Source organism: Schistosoma haematobium, chromosome 5, assembly GCF_000699445.3.
Source record: "Schistosoma haematobium chromosome 5, whole genome shotgun sequence".
Taxonomy (NCBI): Eukaryota; Metazoa; Platyhelminthes; class Trematoda; order Strigeidida; family Schistosomatidae; genus Schistosoma; species Schistosoma haematobium.
Genome location: NC_067200.1, coordinates 5,695,997 through 5,718,312, shown reverse-complemented (window position 1 = coordinate 5,718,312; position 22,316 = coordinate 5,695,997). Strand labels below are relative to the sequence as shown.

Genomic DNA, 22,316 nt, shown 5'->3' with positions numbered 1-22,316 from the left:
CTCATTACGCCGTTGGTGCAATCACTTGCAGAGGAATCTTCGTCAATCAAGTGAACTCAATTTGTGGTTGTTATCTCACGAGGCAGCTTACAAGTAACATTCATTCCACAATAACTGTTATTATCTGTTTGTTTAATATACCATTTGTATCCTAACTGTATTTTGTTACCCTTGGTTTTATTAACAGACAGACACCTAGGATTTTTACTGTTAACTCTCTTGGTATATTATTATTAACCTGGTGTATCGACATATCTTGTATAAGCTCCTTTTGCTGGGAACCACAATAGAAAAATTTGTTCATTCATAACATAAGGAATTGTTAGGATAAGATAAATACGAGGTTATGTTCTGATTTTCTTATCATATTTATTTAATATAACATTCTTCCATAAACGGGATTGAGCTGTACTGTTCGGGTTGTCACGTGAAAGTTTGGATGGTGTCCGGTTCTCCTGAAAACCAATGTCAGATCACCATAGTGTGCTGTTTGTATGAACTAATGATTCCTTTGTATTTTGTTACAGGAGAACTGAAGACACTTGACAGATTAAAACCTTTTTATTGTATATCAATAATTTACTGTGTTTTTGGATGTATTTGTTTTACTTAGCTTTTGAACTTGTTTGTTCATATTATTATTATTTCGAACATCTTGGTTTCCCTTTGTCGTTGGTTTGGTATTTGGTAGTTTTGCTCCGGGAACCTACAAAATTGAAGGTTTGTTTTGTAATTGTTATAATTATTGTTGTTAGAACGACATTTGGTCGATTATTTGTGAATTGCGAATAAACTTTGGTATCTAATTGGAATTTGGTTCTGTTGTTAATTTCGATTCGTAATTTGCAAGTAGATCGATAGTCCGTACTTCAATAACCGGAACGAGCAAAACTTGGACGTAACATAAAGTTCTTCAATTTTTGGTTGTGCTCATACTTTGGATTAGTCTGGATAGTAATTCGGGCCCAAATTCTGGTTCTACTGAACGAAGGCGTACTATGGAAACTCGAAGCAAAAGACAGAGGGAAAACGACGAATTGGACGGTAAAGTTTCCAGAGCTGTTTGTGGTATGTATGACGTTAATGATGATAAATGTGATGATGTTAGTATTAATAGTATGTCTTCTAGTCAGCTTAGTACCTCTAGATTAAAGTTAGATAAAGCATTACTGAGGAAAAGGAATTTAGAAAACAGGCTTGAATTAGAAATGCAGCTTAAGATGTTACATGTTCAAGAAGACGTTGATATTGTTAAGTTAGAATATAAGGTTATAGAGTATAACCGGCTTTCCGTATATAAAGGTGATATGAATGCAAAGAGGGAAAGGTGTTTGGATCGTAATACTGATTGTAATAATCGTTCCAAGCAGACATTCTACATTTCGAAAGGTGGATGGGTTGATGAGTTGGGTGGTACAGACGCGTATCGTAATGGATATTCTGTCGAAGATAAAAGAGCTCTAGAAATAGTTAGTAGTTCCTTTAAACTGGAAGTTGGCCATTTCCAAGTTGGTCTACCGTGGAAGTACGATAGGCCAAGCCCACCGAATAATTTGGAACTATCTGGACGCAGACTAGAGTGTTTAAGGAAGAGGTTTACGAAAGATAATAGTCTTCTGGAGAAATATCAAGCTGTGATGAATAAACATTTAAGTAAGGGCTACATCATTGAAGCTAGTAAGGAGGGATTTGACCGTGATGCTGTTTGTTGGTATATTCCTCATCATCCCGTTATCAACCCTAAAAAGCCTGGAAAACGGAGAATTGTTTTTGATTGTGCAGCTGTCTATCAAGGTTGTTCTCTTAATGATCAGCTTTTGAGAGGACCAAATACTGTAAATAGTTTAATTGGTGTACTTCTACGGTTCAGACTAGGTAACATAGCATTAGCCGCTGACATCGAAGAGATATTTCTCCAAGTAAAAATCCCGAGACGGAAGCCTAAGGAATATTGTTTAACAGTTCATCCGTTTGGAGCCGTGTCCTCCCCCTTTTGTGCTAATTTCGTTCTTAAAAAGACGGTAGATACATTCGGTAAGGAATTTAATAAAGATGTCCAGAAAGTCGTAGATAAGAGTTTCTATGTCGACGACTATTTAGCTTCCATTGATAATGTGCAGGATGCAATTGAGGTAGCAAAAACCCTTGGTTTACTCCTCAGAAAAGATGGGTTCAGACTTACCAAGTGGATAAGTAACTGTTTACAAGTTCTCGAATCAATTCATCCAGAAGAGAGCAAAAGCCGTAAGAGAGATTGACTTTGAAAGACTTCCCACGGAACGCACATCGGGATTATTTTGGAATACTATGGTTGATCCGTTTGAATTTAAAGTTCACATAACTAAACGCCCCCTCACTAGGCGAGGTATATTGTCGAGTGTAGCCTCACTTTACGATCCCTTGGGATTGTTAGCACCGTTTATACTTCCCATGAAGCAGTTACTTCAACGTTTAGGTAAATTAGGACTAGGGTGGGACAAAGAGATTCCAAATGAGGAAAGCAAACGCTAGTTAGAGACTTTAAGTGAATTTCAGAGGGTTGAGAACGTTAGTCTTCCACGTTGTGTATTGTCTCCGTAATCAGACCGCTCGCTCCTGGAACTTCACATTTTCAGTGATGCCTCGGAAACTGGATATGGTGCAGTGGCATACGTCTGCTCTTACATCCCTGACTCTGAAATATGTTCTCGTCTTATTACGGCTAAGGCAAGAGTAACCCCTTGAAGGTTCAAACTATACCGCGCTTGGAACTTACGGCAGCATTGTTAGCAGCTCGCATGGGGTCCCAGCTGCAGACCGAGTTAGATATTAAGTTTACGGACGTTAAATTTTGGACAGATTCCATGATTGTCTTACATTATATTAGAAATGAGAAAAGCCAGTTTAAAACATTCATAGCAAACCGGATTTCGACTATTCATTGTCTTACTAAGGTGGACCAATGGAGATTCGTGCCTTGTAAAGAAAACATAGCAGACTTTGCATCCAGAGAGGTCAAGTTCAACATCGATGATGTTAAGGTATGGGAAGAGGGTCCACCTTAGACCGAAGTCTCCAAAGTACTTGTGTCAAGTAATCCGCTTGCTTACATCTCTTAGAATACCTGTCATTAGATAGAGTGTTAGTAAATTCTGCGACGTTCCTGCACCCAACCCTTAAGACATTTCCTTAGTTCGCATTCAGCCCCCACCAGATTTGATCCATTATCACCGTATATCTCTTTTGGATAGCCTCTCCTACTGACAAACCTTCACTAGTGCCATGATGAGTCTGTGGTAAAACTATATGCCACCTCCAGATGCACAGCTCTCAACTTTAAACAAGTGAATACACAACCATATCGCTTCTCAGTACTTCTACCATGTTTAACCATAATGGGTCCAAAATAATCTACCCCAACTGATAAGAATGGATAATCACCACCTTCTATCCTGATCGGAGGTAATGGTGCCATTAGTTGCTGAATGGGACAGGCGCTCCTCCTTTTACAATAAACGCAATCCTTTTTCACCTTCCTCATGGCTACACCACCCCTCAACACCCAAAATCTTTCTCGGACCGTTGCCATTACCCGTGTAGCTCCAACATATCCCTCCAAAATATGGTAATACTGTGGAATCAAATTTGTAATCATATGCTTCGATGGTAATATTATAGGATGCTTCCTCGACTTAGGCCAGGAACTAATTTGAAGTCGGCCACCGACACATAATAACCCGTTTATCATCATTGGATTTAAGATTCGTAACGGTGAGTTTGCTATTTTCACCTTGCTAATGGTATCAGACGACAACATTTCAATCTCTTTCCGAAATACTATGCTTTGGACATACCGAATTAAATCTAAACAAGCTAAATTTAACTCATCAACTCTGAGCGTACCCACCTGTAGAGACAGATCAGTTCTACCAGAACGCATTATCAATAAATATCGCTTAAATCGGGATAACCATGCAACAGCCTTAAGTAATCTAGTCCAATCTGAATAATAATTGATAAGTAGATCGACGGTGGATTCTTCAACCATTACATGCGTGGACATTGCTTTCTTTAATTCCAAGAGATGGGGTTCAAGAACTTGTATATCAGCAGCAGGCCAACACTGCTTTGGCTTCTTCAAAAAAGGTGGACCCTCTTCCCATACCTTAACATCATCGATGTTGAACTTGACCTCTCTGGATGCAAAGTCTGCTATGTTTTCTTTACAAGGCACGAATCTCCATTGGTCCACCTTAGTAAGACAATGAATAGTCGAAATCCGGTTTGCTATGAATGTTTTAAACTGGCTTTTCTCATTTCTAATATAATGTAAGACAATCATGGAATCTGTCCAAAATTTAACGTCCGTAAACTTAATATCTAACTCGGTCTGCAGCTGGGACCCCATGCGAGCTGCTAACAATGCTGCCGTAAGTTCCAAGCGCGGTATAGTTTGAACCTTCAAGGGGTTACTCTTGCCTTAGCCGTAATAAGACGAGAACATATTTCAGAGTCAGGGATGTAAGAGCAGACGTATGCCACTGCACCATATCCAGTTTCCGAGGCATCACTGAAAATGTGAAGTTCCAGGAGCGAGCGGTCTGATTACGGAGACAATACACAACGTGGAAGACTAACGTTCTCAACCCTCTGAAATTCACTTAAAGTCTCTAACTAGCGTTTGCTTTCCTCATTTGGAATCTCTTTGTCCCACCCTAGTCCTAATTTACCTAAACGTTGAAGTAACTGCTTCATGGGAAGTATAAACGGTGCTAACAATCCCAAGGGATCGTAAAGTGAGGCTACACTCGACAATATACCTCGCCTAGTGAGGGGGCGTTTAGTTATGTGAACTTTAAATTCAAACGGATCAACCATAGTATTCCAAAATAATCCCGATGTGCGTTCCGTGGGAAGTCTTTCAAAGTCAATCTCTCTTACGGCTTTTGCTCTCTTCTGGATGAATTGATTCGAGAACTTGTAAACAGTTACTTATCCACTTGGTAAGTCTGAACCCATCTTTTCTGAGGAGTAAACCAAGGGTTTTTGCTACCTCAATTGCATCCTGCACATTATCAATGGAAGCTAAATAGTCGTCGACATAGAAACTCTTATCTACGACTTTCTGGACATCTTTATTAAATTCCTTACCGAATGTATCTACCGTCTTTTTAAGAACGAAATTAGCACAAAAGGGGGAGGACACGGCTCCAAACGGATGAACTGTTAAACAATATTCCTTAGGCTTCCGTCTCGGGATCTTTACTTCAAGAAACATCTCTTTGATGTCAGCGGCTAATGCTACGTTACCTAGTCTGAACCGTAGAAGTACACCAATTAAACTATTTACAATATTTGGTCCTCTCAAAAGCTGTTCATTAAGAGAACAACCTTGATGGACAGCTGCACAATCAAAAACAATTCTCAGTTTTCCAGGCTTTTTAGGGTTGATAACGGGATGACGAGGAATATAACAACAAACAGCATCACGGTCAAACCCCTCCTTACTAGCTTCAATGATGTAGCCCTTACTTAAATGTTTATTTATCACAGCTTCATATTGACTATTATCTTTCATAAACCTCTTCCTTAAACACTCTAGTCTGCGTTCAGCTAGTTCCAAATTATTCGGTAGACTTGGCCTATCATACTTCCACGGTAGACCAACCTGGAAATGGCCACCTTCCAGTTTAAACGAACTACTAACTATTTCTAGAGCTCTTCTATCTTTCACAGAATATCCATTACGATACGCGTCTGTACCACCCAACTCATCAACCCATCCACCTTTCGAAATGTAGAATGTCTGCTTGGAACGATTATTACAATCAGTATTACGATCCAAACACCTTTCCCTCTTTGCATTCATATCACCTTTATATACGGAAAGCCGGTTATACTCTATAACCTTATATTCTAACTTAACAATATCAACGTCTTCTTGAACATGTAACATCTTAAGCTGCATTTCTAATTCAAGCCTGTTTTCTAAATTCCTTTTCCTCAGTAATGCTTTATCTAACTTTAATCTAGAAGTACTTAGCTGGCTAGAGGACATACTATTAAGACTAACATCATCACACTTATCATCATTAACGTCATACATACCACAAACAACTCTGGAAATTTTTACCGTCCAATTCGTCGTTTTCCCTCTGTCTTTTGCTTCGACTTTCCATAGTACGCCTTCGTTCAGTAGAACCAGAATTTGGACCCAAATTACTGTCCAGACTAATCCAAAGAATGAACACAGAACCAATAATTGAAGAACTTTGTGTTACGTCCAAGTTTTGCTCGTTCCAGTTATTGAAGTACGGACTATCGATCTACTTGCAAATCACGAACCCAAATTAACAACAGAAACAAAACTCCAATTCACATACCAAATTTATTCGCAATTCACAAATAGTCAACCAAACGTCGTTCTAACAACAATAATTGTAACAATTACAAAACAAACCTTCAATTTTGTAGGTTCCCGGAGCAAAACTACCAAATAGCAAACCAACGCCAAAGGGAAACCGAAATGTCCGAAATAATGATATAAACAAACAGGTTCAAAAGCTAAGTAAAACAAATACATCCAAAAACACAGTAAATTATTGATATACAATAAAAAGGTTTTAATCTGTCAAGTGTCTTCAGTTCTCCTGTAACAAAATACAAAGGAATCATTAGTTCATACAAACAGCACACTATGGTGATCTGACATTGGTTTTCAGGAGAACCGGACACCATCCAAACTTTCACGTGACAACCCGAACAGTACAGCTCAATCCCGTTTATGGAAGAATGTTATATTAAATAAATATGATAAGAAAATCAGAACATAACCTCGTATTTATCTTATCCTAACAATTCCTTATGTTATGAATGAACAAATTTTTCTATTGTGGTTCCCAGCAAAAGGAGCTTATACAAGATATGTCGATACACCAGGTTAATAATAATATACCAAGAGAGTTAACAGTAAAAATCCTAGGTGTCTGTCTGTTAATAAAACCAAGGGTAACAAAATACAGTTAGGATACAAATGGTATATTAAACAAACAGATAATAACAGTTATTGTGGAATGAATGTTACTTGTAAGCTGCCTCGTGAGATAACAACCACAAATTGAGTTCACTTGATTGACGAAGATTCCTCTGCAAGTGATTGCACCAACGGCGTAATGAGAAAGACAGAGTCCAATGGTATCCGTGCCAAAAGTCCAACGTAGTGTCGGAAGGCCTAAAAGGATGTTATAACACCATTATGGTCTTCGATCAAAACTGTGGCCAACAAAGCAGAAGAACAAACGGCGTAAATAGCGCTTTTATTTTAACCAACATGGTAGTAAATTCGTATATTAATCATTGGAACAATTATCATCGTTTTTGACAAGTGATACAGAAAAACAACAGATATTGAATAAAAATATGGTTACATATAAGGTGTGACAAATTAGAGTAAAAATGCGGTTATTTTGTTGTTACAAAAATCGCTGAATATACGTCACCATACTATAAATTACAGAACATAAATGTAGGTTAGGAATCGAAGCTTTGCATATCAACTAAATATGTTCAGCCTCTTCTCTTAACTTAGCCAACTTTAGACCCGATGGGCCAGTATTTATTTGAATTAATATATGTTCTAATATAACTTATATACATATTAGTCTTTCCATAAATTAATCTCATTCAGATATTGTTTGTGTAGTATTATATTTGAAATAATCTCAACGTTTTGTTTTGCGAACTTGTCTGAAATTCTTCAGTTTAATAATCAAAATCAAGACTGTCAAAGAATATATAATGTTTAACAATTAAATCAGATCTATACTAAATGCTTATCTAATCATATTCAGAAAGAAACTTTAGTAAATAGGATGAGTCAGTTTGATGTGAATCATGTGAAAGGTACACAAAGTGAAAATAAATGAATATGTGTCAAGTCATATAGCTTGTTGTTACTGAGTAATATTCGGTTTTAATTTGTTTATTCAAAGTAAAAATAAGAGTGCAAACTGAAAATGTATAGGGCCCTAGACAAATAGTTCGGCAGTCTGATCACTGAATGAATATCTAACAGTTCATCAAGTTCAAGAACAACCAACTCACATCAGTTAATTGCACACCAAGGACTGGCCCATGCAGCAGTGATCGCACTCTGTTCTTTGTTTCTACTTTTATCAATATATTTCTGTAATAACATCGTTAGTGTTTTATGATCATCAAATCAGACATAGTACTTGTATACGACGGGAGAAGTGGGTTTCCACATCAGGTATTAATAGTGAGGTGTGGCTTCGACATTAGCTGGTTGTTCATACCATTCCCGTCTAACTCGAGCAGTCCCTTAATCGTTCGATACAGATCATCTGCGTTAGTAACCTACAAATGTTTTAAAAACTATGTGTGTGTGAAATGAGCATCACCAAATACGTCGTTAAAATACTCGAATTGATTTGTGTCGGAACAACGCTGCGTTTAATGTAAACAAGGTGGATGTAGGTAAGGTCAAACTACTTGTTAATGATCATTTCCCAAGGGGTAGCTAATTGAATACCATCTTATTTGTTCAGTCGGTTTTTTTAACGTATATAAACAGCGCCTCTGCTGTTAATTTTTCTTGACCCATGCCAATCTATTTCTGAAGTATCTTAGTCCTCTCAAAGTTGCTCTTCTATCCTGTTTCTAACGCACGTAACGCTATCGCCTACCTATTCTCCAGTTTCGTGAGACCGATCGGGGATTTGGGGACATATCTCAAACACTAGTTGTATTTCTTCAACTCCACATTCAACTGTTTAGATGTTTCTCACATAAGCTGAAATACAATCATGACAATTGACCTTGTAGACAACACTGTTCTTCCTTTGGAAACCTGATCTTATGCTATCACTGAAATGAAAGTAGACTTACATTTATTTAGAATCCTTTCAATTTCTTCCGAAGTTTTATTAGGGTGTGAGGTGACAACGGTGTTCTTCCATTTTCGCGGCATTCACTCTGTAATGAGATTATTAATCCCGTTAGTTCTACTGGTCATGCATACACTATAATTTAGTGTTCCACTCATATCAAACAATCTTCTTTAAAAAATCTTTACGGTAATAGCCTGTACCAAGTGTAGACAATATTACATTCAATTCAGTCCGTTAGCCTTCCTTCCCTATGATGAGATTACTAATCCTGTTAGTTAAATTTTTCACTACTGTGACCTTTGTACAACAAGTATGTGCTGAACCATTATCTAAGTCTATCTCAGAATGTAATGATTTTTAACGTTTTGTTACGTCTTCTTTCAATCAAACAATTGAGGAACGCTAGTTTTTGATCCATGGGTACTATGTCCCCGCGGTTAGCTTGATGCTCTCCAATATATTCCTCACATTTTAAAATATTTATTCTAAGCCATTTCGTTTAATAATGATAAAAATGCCGTCTACATACTGTAGCCAAACTTCAGATGGATTAACACATTTTGCAACCGCATTAATTTCTAAAGGATGCATGAATAAACTTGCTACAATCTGAGAAATGAGTGGAACCATTGCTACACTTTCTTTCTGTCTGTAAGGATCTCCTAGGAATCAGAATGTGGATATTGTTATTACTGACACTCATCTTGTAAACAAGCCAAATATTTAATAAGTACTCATCCTGGCTTACTATTCCATACGGAATTCATATCACTTTGTACATTGTGTAATATGTAACTAAACATTTGATGCGTAATTGCACCATTATTTCTTTCATCTTATGTTATTATAATTTACCCTTAACAAGTAATCTGACGATTTCATTCCACGTACAAACTTATTTATATTAACATTGCATCAAACTAGTCAATTCAACATTGACAATTGCGTGTTCAATAAAATTGCAATATATAACATTTTGAAGAGTTTTTCCGTTCATTTAATTAGTGAATATTGCGTACGAAAGAGTGATTCACAGTGAAGATTTCATTTTATTTACTTAGGGCTACCTATATATGTCTTTTGTAAACAAGTCATTGTAGTACATCGTAACTTGGCTAGTGAAAGTTTGAAATGAAATCTTAATAGTTGAATTCATGATAATCATGTACTCCCTAGTCAATAGCTTCAAGATGGATTTCCTGGAGTCCTACTGAGAAGCCGTGACCAGTGAAGTGAAATGCGCATGAGGTGGAGACAGTTATTCACCTCAGACAATGAATGAAGGGCTGCGCAATATGATGGATCGATTGAAGTTAGACATTAATAACATTGTATGTCATCTCCGTGGTCTAGAGGTCAAGCGTTTGCACGCGCGACGGGACTTGGCTTCGAATGATGTGGATACACACTGCTGAGGGGTCCCACGCTGGGACGAAACGGCCGTCCAGTACTTCCAGGTTTTCAGTAGTGGTCTAACTTAGATCGACTCATGAATCCAACTATTAAAATTACCACAATCTTCACAAATCCCTATTTTGGAGTGAAATCTTTAGTGGAAATTATGATTTTACATACAACACGCAACTACGAAATAAATGGAAAAAAAAATTGAGGATATTTTATTCTGCAAGCATACTGAACAACGGAAAACGATTACACTGCAAATTCGCTGACATTTATCTTATCCCCTTTTAATTTTCTCACTTTTGAGGAATATTGATTTAGATCTATAATTGTAGAAACTGAGGAGAATTTGTTGGAAAGAATAATCTTCCTTTATATACACATGTGTTTTAATGAAATGAGAATTTCTAATTAAAGATAGAATAGTATAGGTGAGTAAAGTGAATGTTAAATTACACAAACCGTTATCATTTAATAGGATAGATAACTGAACTTATTTCAAATGATCTGCTTACGATGCAACTTGTGCCTAATTGATTCTTTCAATGTTTTTTAAATAGTTGATATAGACATTCAATTTCAAATACAGAAAAAAAAGGATAGACGAATTCTTACTTATAAGTACTTGAGGATCAGTTACTAGGTGTTACAATGAAGCCGATTAAGAATCAGACTTATCATCGTCGGTTAATTTTTCTTGATGAGAACACTCGCCTATGAATATTTGTGGAAATTTTTTGTCAATCTCGGTATGTATCATCAAGATGTGCTTAATCTCACTGACATACCGAAGTTTCCCTATACCACGATGTATGATAATATAAGCACTTCTACGACTCAAACAACAGATTGATCTGTAATGAACGTTTAATACACGATAATAAAGAAAAGATAAGAATGATTATTTATTAGTCAAACGAGTTCCCCTAGAATAGTTGCAAACTTTAACAATGTAAAAAACGGCTTCAGTTGTCAAACAATATTAACACAACCAGAGTATCAGAAACGAAAACAGCATCGGTGCTGATAGAAAACATGGAGCATAAACTATACGAATAGAGAAGAAAGAATGAGTTTGAGGAATAAAAAATACGTAAGTATTTTAAGACAAAGAATGAGTAGATCTGTTTCAAAGAGACCGACTCTGAATTATATCATCCAACATATTCAACTTTTTTTTACAACAACAATTACATGAACATCAACCAGGTAATATGAATCTATTTACAAACACGGCTTAATTCAACAGTTAATAACTTCGTGAAATAATGATACTTCTTCGTTTGACTACACCTAACTTTATCCCAACTTACATATACACCTTCAAATAAACATAACAATAAACAATTCAAAACAAAATACCCCTTTATATACAAATGTTATTACTTACAGAATGATCAAATTATATTACAAGAAATGTGCACAATAATGAAGTACTATAGTTACATTTTACTTTGCAACATTATCAACTATATAGAAAATCTGGTAGTTATACCTATAGGTGAACACAAAGACACAGTAGTTCGAGATTATTGAGTCACATGTTCTAGTTCAAACTGATTTGAAATTTTTTAAAAAAAGCTACTTAATACAGAAATAAGAAAAAAATGACATTTTGAAAATATTAACCAAGTTACTAATAATAATATAACAATAGAAACAGCGACAATGCATTATTCCTTGTCTTTTCTACGTTTCTTTTCACGTCGTTTCTTTTTACGACGTTCTTCATCAGTCATATCTAAACGACGTATTTTATAGATGTCTGGTGATTGTGGTGATGATGAATTAGTCTCCATTGGTATTGGTGACATTGATCGAGAAGAATTTTGACTTAATGAAGATGGATAAGAGTGAGACGATGTAATAGGATGATGATGATGCATTGATGACAGTGGATGTTGATGATGGTGTAGATGTGATGACAACTGTTGTTGTTGTTGTTGTTGTTGCTGATGACGATGATGATGGTGATAAAACTGATGAGAAGAAGGGGGTTGTGAAGGAACAGATGAATTGATAGGATTTATACTTGGTGGATGAATAGAATGAAGTACCGGTGGAGCAGGTGGAACAGATTTACTTGGTGTTAAACTAGCATCACTTGTATTACTATTGTATAAAGGATTTAAAGTGGATGATGTATTTTGAATTGAATGTGGCAATTTTTGATTTGAATGATGTATGGGAGCTAATAATGGAGGAGGTGGAGGCTCTGAAGATGTCGACGATGTTGAAATAGAAGATCCTAATAGATGAGAATGAGGAGCTGACACAGGAATAAGACCAGGTGGATGATCTACTAACTTACTATGGTTTACCATTTGAGTAACAGGATTGTTATCTGAAGCAGTAGATGATTGATTTGGCATGGTTACATTAGTAGACGGTGAAGAAGTTGTTATACTTAAGGATGAAGAAAGTGTATGAGACTGTGAAAGCATAGGTTTTGAGGATAACGATGTCGTTGTATGTACCGTTCCTAACTGAGGATAGGCTGTCGGTGGTCCAGTGAAAAATGATGCTGGACTGGCACTAACATTTCCGCCTCCAACGCCTGGCACCCCTATAGACGAACTGCTATCACTTCCAGAAGCAAGTGCTCCTCGATGAACTTCGTGTCGACGGCGTCTACGATGAAAAGATCCTGAACTAGAGAGACCAGGCACAGCTGTGGCCGGCACACGAGTACCTGTACCATTACTTCCTGAAAGTTGCTGCTGATCTTGTACACTACGATGAATATGCTTGGATGGAGCTGCTGCAAAAAGGGAGGCATACTCTTGAGGTAAAGGTCCAGGATGTAACCGAAAGGCATGGTCCAACTGACTGGGTGCAAAAGGCCTTAACTCCTTGCCTCGAATCGGAGGTCTTTCAATTAAACTCTAAAACGCGATGCAAATGATAAGTATTACTATGTATATAGTTAATCGAAATCATAAATCATAAATACACACACTAGTATACAACGTCTGAAGTTTCTAATGGTAAAAATTAACATGACTATTTGCCTATACTTATTTATTTATTTATCCGAACACATAGATATTGGTACAAGGAGACACCAGATACATATGTGCCACACAAATCTCATTTGATTTGTGTGAGGGCTATGATACTACCCGGGTGCCCAAACCGAAGTAGGATTTGCCTATACAGCAAGAATAAATTAATTTAACTAACAAAGGAACTCAGTCCAATTTGCTTAGTGAGTGTGTATTAGTAAACGCGTAAAAACGTGGCCATAGTGACTGAAACCTTAACAAATCCCTCGCCAGTCCATTCAATTTGTTGAACTAAAACACTGTCTTTTGAAATAAGCCTTAAAAGCTAGTAGAATTAGTGATTGAATGGACAAATGATTTCAGTTTTATTTTAAATATCCAAATTTGTCTTAAAAATATGGTATGTGCCTTTAACAACCTAAGTGAAAGAAGTCAGTGTAAAACTGAAACACTACCAGACAATTTAATCTTTATAATTAATCCTTCGCAAACCTCCACATTAAAGTACACATTAAAGTTACAAATGCAAATAAATATTAGTAAAGTTTGATAATGGCTAGAAATGTAATTCAGTAGGAGCGTTTCCATCTTACTTGGCACTAATCAGTTGTGCATAACTATGTCCTAGTGTTTATGTTCATTATACTAAGACTCGAATTCAGTTTGTACACTTCGTTTCAGGCGTCCAATGTGTTATCTATTAAACTACCGAAATCAGATGGTCACTGGTTTGTACAATAAATATGAATTTTATTTATGTGAGAAAATAAAAGCATTTACAGATGAATAATTTCTCGATTGAGATCACGAACTGATCAATGTTAGATTAGCATTGAAAACCTGGAAGTACTGGACGACCCACTGAAGACAATGGAAGATGGTCGAGCAAAATCGTGGATTTGTTAAAGTCAGACATCAACACCGTCGGATGCGAGCTCAGTGGTCTAGAGGTCAAGCGTTTGCGCATGAGACCGAAGATCTTGGGTTCGAATCCCGTGTGCGGGCTCGTGAATGAACACCAATGAGGAGTACAATAATAAGATGAGATAGCCGTCCAGTGCTCCCAGGTTTTCAAAGATGGTCTAACATTGAAGGATCCATGATTTCAATTAAACACAAAATGGTCTACATGACTATATGTATTTATTAAAGGAAAATAATATACAGATTTATTATGTACATATAATGGAAATCTACCATTTCTTGAATAGCGAAACAGTGACTTAGTGATTAAAGTACTTACCTTCTAAACAATAACTGGCATGTTTAAACTCAATTAACCTATTTTCATTTGTTTATTTAAATAAACATTGGTACAAGGAGGCACCAAATAAATATGCTCCACACTTCGTCATTCTATTTGTGTGAGTGCTGGAATACTGCCTGAGTACCCAGATCCAAGTACATGGTTTTCTTGGAGAGCTATTTCTCGAGCCTTTAACATAGAGGTCTAATTCACAAGACAGTGGAGCAATGTTAGGAGATGTAGTCTCAAGGAAACCAGTGACCAACAATAGGTTCATACGCCATTTGCTGTCTTAGGATTCTGGAGCCCATGTGCACCATTGGTTTGGAATTAGGGTTTTCCAACTCCCCTAGGTGGCCCCTCTGTGACCACCGACCTGGTTTCCGCACTGGACATTCGCTTTTCGTCCTCTCAATTTAGTAAACAATGCCTCTGTCACGAGAAGACAGTGAGTAGGACTTCCCTGATAGTGGCTGTATAGGCGTGACCATGTGAGGGCACTTCGAGAGGAAGAGAAAACTCTCCTCACTCTAGACCGTACCAGGGCATTTAAAGACTTATTTTCATTTGATCGAACAAGTAGTGGTATTATTAACTTTTACACAAATTGTGACTTAAAACTGAGTATATATGAAAACTTACATACATGGTGAATGAGTTACATCAAATTAAAATAATATCAATTGAACTGCTGAGTCGAAGATATGGAATGCAACAATATGAGGTAATTAAATGTTACAATTTAATCTTCTTCCCATAATTTCAACTGTTGCATAACCTACACAAGTGGTATGGAACAACTTTGTACAGCCGCTTATTTATAATTTTACTCTTTCATATAAGAATATTAAATTACTCTAACTTAAAATCCAATAAACTGGTGGTTAAATAGATATACAAGAAAGGTATTTTACTTCTCGGTATTTTTCAACGACCTAGATCGACTATATATTGAAGTTTAACTTCAAATATTGTTTTAGTATCTAGCATGAATACAGATTAATCAATATCTGATTAATGTTTCAGTGAAGACAATCTCCTGATATCTTTAGCTAAACCGGAAAAAAGAACAACATTTATTAGCTGAATATTTGAGGATTAATTGTTGATACATAGTTCTATTTTACTCTGTGTAAACTAAACATCGACATCATCCTGTTAAATTTGTTAATTATGATTAGCATAATGTTGAAATTTAGAGGTATGTTTGGGAATGTTTAGGTTATGAATCAAGGGACTAAAGCTATCCCTCAATACTACAGGAATACATCATTTTTGAATTGCGTACTCAACAGTCAGTTATAACTAACATAACATCTGACATAAATCTGCATCAGCGCAAGTTCCCAAAATACATCAGCCCAATTAATTTAAACTACTAAATTATGTTGAGAATGCGTTTCGGAAAGAAATAGGAAAGTCTGTATGTAGGAATACTGAAGCTTGAGATCTAGGGAAAGGTTTGGAAAGAATAAATCCGTGTCAGCTAAGTCCCTTAATGTTGATATTGTTTGATCGATTATTCCGCCAATTATGAGCAATTCTTCGAAGACAGCTATCATTAAATACTAGTAACCTACGAATGTTTCCCTCTGTTAAAGATTACATTACACAATCACAAGGTAGGTCACCAGAGTACTGCATTGCTTACCTGGGCTTTAGTAGGGACGGGCATCACGCCTATGCAAAACGTTAAGCGAGTTGGGATATGCATCGTTAGACACTAAGCAATTAGGTTTGGTGAGACTTCCAAGGCAAGTGCAGCAGTCAACATCCCTGACTACTTTGCTTTTGGGATATTCAGAAAAATACTACAGAAATTATCCTGTTAAGTCTAATGCTATCCTTGAACGTGAAATGGTGTCACTTTCCTGTTGGTCAATATTCACGGTAGTCCTAACTGTATAAATATGCATTTGTCTGTAAATTCTTATTCCTTTCCTGACCCCATAAACACTTTTCATCTACGGTTCGTGTTCTGATATATTGGAGATTGGGAACAGTATTGGGGTCGTACTGGGATATCTGAAGTTGGTCAGTCGGTAGAATAGTAGCCACCCCGCGATCCACAATACTTGCTTAGTCTGATTAGTTAAGTTGACACAAAATAGTCCTAAAACAACAATTTGTTCACAGGGAGACAAACGTATCCCAAATATGGTTGTATTATTACTCAATACATTTACAGGACTGCAGCTAGTCATAGTCCTCACCAAAAAGGGATGCATCATTTGCGTACTCTATATTAACGAGTGAATTTTGAAGGTTAGTACTAAAAACGTCTGATGAATATAACGTAATCTCTATGAAACCTATGAAAAAAGTAAATTAAGTAGGATCCTGATAAACACCCTCAAAGGTTGAATACCACGATGGATTGTCAGCAGATATCAGGGGAAATGCAAAGATTGATTTTCGACTAAGTTCAAAAACTTGTATGGGACTTTAGCAATCGCAAATTGGAAGTCGAGATCAACCAAATAAATATTTGCAGTAAAATTCGAGTTGAAAAGGGCAGTCGATCAATTGTCTTAAAATGAAACAAAATAACCTACTAAATGGAGATTAGGAGACACTGAATACTAAATACACTATTTGGTGGCAAGTTTTACTTACAAGGCCAGACTTTTGCACTCGATTTTCGGTGTTACTTCGGCCTGTTTCATCTTAGGCTTAGGAAGATACTTCTGACAAATGATTCATCTATTTTCTTGTCAGAATGGTTAGGCGAATATTGATTTACAACATTCTGAATAACTTGAAAATTATATTTGTGTGTTGTATTGTTATGTGTCGTATTTTAAGAGCTAGTCAAACTGACTAGTTTAATATGACCTTTACAATATTATATTTAATCTTTCAAAACTAAATTGATCAAAACTTACCATCAACCCACTTTCGTCAACTGAGGCTGGGACGTCAATATTTCCAGATAAATGAGGTAAGAAAGCATTTAACTCTTCTCTAAGGCGTTTACCACAAAATTTTTGATAAGCGTTCTCCAAACCATAATGTTCGATTAAGTTCTTAGCACCTGTGAGAGCGGCATCTGGGGCTGGAGGTTCCGTACCCATTAGGTAAAACGGTTCGCATGGTGCAACTGCCCAGTTTTGTCCTCTCCCCACGATTTTCAGTTTGTTGATCCAAGTAGCTGAGGCTGTATTTCCAGCCTGCAAGTTAGACCCAGTGCCGTTGGCTGCAGAAAAAGCAGGAGAGGGATTCATGGCACTTAGACTGAGTAGAATCTACAAAGAGCTGAAAAACAAAAAAGGTTACAGTTATGTTCGGTAATCTACACCCTTACCGACTCAAACTTCAAAAAGTGGGATGCAAAGTAAAGTATGGGCTATTGGTAAACAGTCGTTGCATACTTACCACAAATTAAAGTGCTCACAAAAAACAATACATGTATATGCATGAACCTTTTTACATCAAAATCAGAGTTGATAAGGCGGCATACAACTTTTTGTGCGACGACAAGACGCTCATGAATTGACTACTTTGACTCAAATTCATTACATGTGTGAGAACCTAGTAAACTATGTTTTTGCGCTATGAAAAGGTATTAGACTAAGATATTACTGAGGTAGGTAGGTTTGTCTGACCTAAGAAGTTAGGATTGTAGGTCAAATTTGGTGCCCATATTAGTGATTTTAACTTACTATTAATAAAAACTTGGAGCTATACATATGTATCGCAGGATATAAGTTACGGAGTATTATAGTAAACAAACATTTTAAAGTGAACGAACCGCCGCACGGATCCACATTGTTTCTTAAAGTCACGTCCATTGAAGTGGTTGGATACATGCATAACTTCTGATTCATTAGCCTTCAAATGCCCTGATACGGCCTAGGGTGAAGAGAGCTCTCTTCCTCTCGAAGTGCCCTCACATGGTCACGCCTATACAGCCACTATCAGGGAAGTCCTACTCACTGTCTTCTCGTGACAGAGGCATTGTTTACTAAATTGAGAGGACGAAAAGCGAATGTCCAGTGCGGAAACCAGGTCGGTGGTCACAGAGGGGCCACCTAGGGGAGTTGGAAAACCCTAATTCCAAACCAATGGTGCACATGGGCTCCAGAATCATAAGACAGCAAATGGCGTATGAACCTATTGTTGGTCACTGGTTTCCTTGAGACTACATCTCCTAACATTGCTCCACTGTCTTGTGAATTAGACCTCTATGTTAAAGGCTCGAGAAATAGCTCTCCAAGAAAACCATGTACTTGGATCTGGGTACTCAGGCAGTATTCCAGCACTCACACAAATAGAATGACGAAGTGTGGAGCATATTTATTTGGTGCCTCCCTTCACCATTGTTTATCTTATTAAATAAATAAATTAAAACATGGTACCTGATCAAACCAGAATTAGTAATGAACTTCACATTGATGCCTACTGTTACAAAACGGAGCATCGTGAAGTACAGATTTTTAACGCTATACGAAGTAAGACTACATTCTAGTTCATATTGTCAAAAATGTGCATTAATGTCACAATTTCTTTAGTTCAACGCCAGCGTGATCTTGCAAAAGTGCCCGATGTGGCTACCCAGGGGTTTTCACATATGAGTGGACAAGCGTTGAGCATAGTCGAGCACGTATATAATTTGTTTGCCATAAGGAATTAAAAGCGAACTTCCGAAGTATACGGTATATCAGTACACAAAGTTTTGTTACAAATTAACCATTATACTCGTTAATACTGCGAAACATTTCAAAGTTTAGTGTTAATTTTGAGGAAAGGTAGACGATTCGGTGCAAATCGTGGGGGAAAATAGACATTATGGAGTAGGTAAGTGTCGATAAGACTATAATTCATGTACGACCTTTGAGCGAAGATAAAGAGAACTTGAGGATGTGCACCCACATACTGCGGCTAGATGAGGGTTACGAACCATCCTTCACCGAAACATTTCCCTAGAATTCAAATAGTCTTCGAGATAAAGTAGAATTTCCCACAATATTAACACTTCTTCGCATCATTTCCCTTCTCGGCTGCTCGAGTAAGTCATTGTTTTGATAAAACCAAATATCACAGAACCCCGTTTTCCGCTTTGTAAACCCAGTGTGTTATAAAATATTTTGATCAACGTTCTATATGTTAAGCTCAGTGAATTATTTACTGGAATACATACATGTTGTAATAACCACTTGGAACTTGACTCTGAAAACTGAAAACATTGTTAACTTTCAGATATACTTAAAACCAATTTTACTGTCATATGGGGTTATGTTATGGTACTCATAGGCACAAAACAGCGTCAAAACCCACCACTCCGCAATACGCTTTTCAACAAATTTCGATCGCCAAGTCTCTTCCCGCCTTATGTGACCTTGGTTGTTGATGCTGTCAAAGATTTCCGAATTCAACATGAGTTACAAGTCACCACCGGATGTTTCCGTGTCATCAAATGATTGAAGTGGTTCTGGGTGGAATACGAAAAGCTTGTTATCTTCAGACTTTTGTATTTAGTATCAGTGGATCATCAAAATTGTCAGGTGGGAATATAGTTATCTATAACGATAAAGGTGAAGATAATTTTAGCAAATTATAGTGAGATCCTGTCCTTGGCACTTAGAAATATGTGGAGTTCTCTCTTAAACGACTCCTTGCAAAACGCTTGGAATAGCTCAGGTGGCAGCGAATATCAGAATTTGACTACTCATAAGGAGTAAATGTGCGTCTACAGTCTGTTCTGCTATGTTTTGTCTCCGATTTTTGAGCATTACTTCTGATGTTTGCGCTGAAAATGAACTTATGTAGGCGTTCAAGGAGATGCTCAGGAATTTTTAAAATGGTAATATGTAAGTCATCTCTGAGAAGCATATGCTCTAATAGACACTGGTTCAATGGTTTGAAGCTTTCTTCATAAGGCTTGAATTTGAATCCCTTGAAACCATTTCGCAGCTTACCTTTGAATACGTTTCATTATATTCTCACCCACTTGGTGTGAAGGAGGAAACATTATATTCCCATACTCTAAATGGAGTCGAGTGGGACTGTTGAAGATTATGTACACAGTTCTGTTTTTAAAGTGGCTAAAAATGAGCTTTAATGTTAACGTTGCAAAGTTTGTTCGAAGGGCATTTTTGTTGCAGTTAGCGCGATACTTATGATCATGGAGTGAAAACACTTCTAAATGTTTTTCGACTTGGGATACTGTGATATTTTAACGAATTAATAACTCCAGGAGAAAGGAGTAGACACATGTCTACTACAATATAGAAATGTTAAACATTCAGTAGCGAAAGAAACCCCATCAAAGCTATCACAAGGAAGAAGTCTTCGTTTAAATATGAGATGTTTAGAGTCCACGGACGTAACATATAATTGTGGAAATGATCTTCGACCAGACACTGAATTTGTGGTGTAGAATGTTCGAAAACCTATGGTTCGAATGATTTAGGTATACACAACACAATTCCACGAATCAGGTGAATCTGTCTCGATTTCGGCTTTTAACTCTGTCAGATCCATTTTGAAGGTTTTGTGTTGTGAAAATCCCTCCATGCATACATTTGTAGTTTGTTCCTATTGATTCCTTTAGTTGTACATTTTGTTAGTCTTTTTGTTTCCATTTGAGTTGCTAACATTTGTATTTTGTTATAGTTTTCATTTTTCTTACGCCTTCACTAATTTTTTATGTTTCTTCTTGAACTGCATTCATGTTGTTTTACTTGATAATTAGTCTTGGCGGCAGCCATATTGGTTTGTTCATCCTTTTGATTGTGTTGCTTGTATTGACTAGAATTGTGCATTCTTGATTGCGAACTGAGGCACTCTTCCAGAATTGGAAACCTGTGTTATAAAGCAACCAAATATTATCTTCTGAACGAACCTTTACGTGATCTATCCAGACAGAATGGGATAATATTTATTTGTTGTGACCGATAATTTTCCCTCATCCTTTATCGACTTCCCTATTTATTGTAATTCAGATTTGATTAATTGAACGTATATCGGTTGTGTAGCTGGGTGGTCATATTTGTTGTTTAGGTAACAATGAACATTTAAATTTATGATGCATTTCAAAACCTTCATTTTAACCATTCACTGTTTTTTAGTTTCAGCCGGACAAGGGCGCGTATCTAACCCACCTAGACAGCTATTTTTCAGTCCGAACCTCAGTTTGGATCTTACAAACTCTAATACTAAAAAATGTATTCTAGATCATACAGAGTCTATATTCAATACACAGACGGACAGATATATGATGAAATTAGGGAGAAGGGGTACAATTGATTGCAGAAATTCGGATTCTGACGGATGGTCAGGGCGATAACTTTAATCCATCCATGTTTGTGGGGCAGAATATCTTGTTTGTATCAGGCTCTTTATATTTGAGAACAAGTCAACCAATCTGTGATATTGAAATTGTTCTCCTACGCTCACCATTCAGACTCATGTTTCCAATTATATGCTGGATTAGCTATTCTACTAAGACAACTTTCAACATCCCACCTCGAACTTTTACATTAAGACTGTGGCAGGCATCGGACGAGAAAAAAATCAGACAACAAAAGAGATAGTTATTAGTCTTCTTAACACCTTACTGTGTATATGTACTTCCTGTTCTAATAAACAGCTTCACTTATTCCAACCCTGACTTCCCTTTCTTCATTTAAACTTACTCCACCTTGGTAAATATCACAACTCATTGTTCTTTGTTACTGCATCTTCTCATCTAGGGCCTCTGATCACACTTCACTTCAGCTACAAAAGCTGGTATGAGTTTATTCTATTAATTTACCATACCTTTGTCCGTTC

The 22,316-nt window shown here is 36.9% G+C and overlaps 2 protein-coding genes across 3 annotated transcripts; both read right to left on the bottom strand.

Moving 5' to 3' along the window:
• Positions 1 to 6,077: 6,077 nt before the first annotated feature.
• On the bottom strand, positions 6,078 to 6,517 carry MS3_00011113 (uncharacterized protein; the record flags this gene model as incomplete). Of its 2 annotated transcripts, XM_051219520.1 has the most annotated exons (3): positions 6,078 to 6,305; positions 6,363 to 6,404; positions 6,440 to 6,517. In XM_051219520.1, coding segments are annotated over 3 exons (348 nt in total), but the record flags the coding sequence as incomplete, so codon positions are not given. The 2 variants fall into 2 exon arrangements, with proteins under 2 accessions (XP_051064755.1, XP_051064756.1); XM_051219521.1 differs by lacking the exon at positions 6,363 to 6,404.
• A 4,282-nt stretch (positions 6,518 to 10,799) lies between these two features.
• Positions 10,800 to 19,870, bottom strand: MED19 (Mediator of RNA polymerase II transcription subunit 19). Its single transcript, XM_051217366.1, has 3 exons — positions 19,684 to 19,870; positions 17,429 to 17,798; positions 10,800 to 13,177 (listed from the first exon to the last, which is right to left on the bottom strand). The coding sequence occupies exons 2-3, from the start codon at positions 17,765 to 17,767 to the stop codon at positions 11,966 to 11,968; spliced, it is 1,551 nt and encodes a 516-aa protein (XP_051064754.1). The 5' UTR covers positions 17,768 to 17,798; positions 19,684 to 19,870; the 3' UTR covers positions 10,800 to 11,965.
• Between the last annotated feature and the right edge of the window lie 2,446 nt (positions 19,871 to 22,316).

Bases quoted from the DNA above. Each gene is read 5' to 3' on its own strand.
- MED19 (XM_051217366.1), bottom strand. From the start codon at position 17,767: ATGAATCCCTCTCCTGCTTTTTCTGCAGCCAACGGCACTGGGTCTAAC. The intron at 13,178-17,428 runs GTAAGTTTTGAT...ATCGCGTTTTAG, and splicing joins TTGACGAAAGTGGGTTGATG to AGTTTAATTGAAAGACCTCC.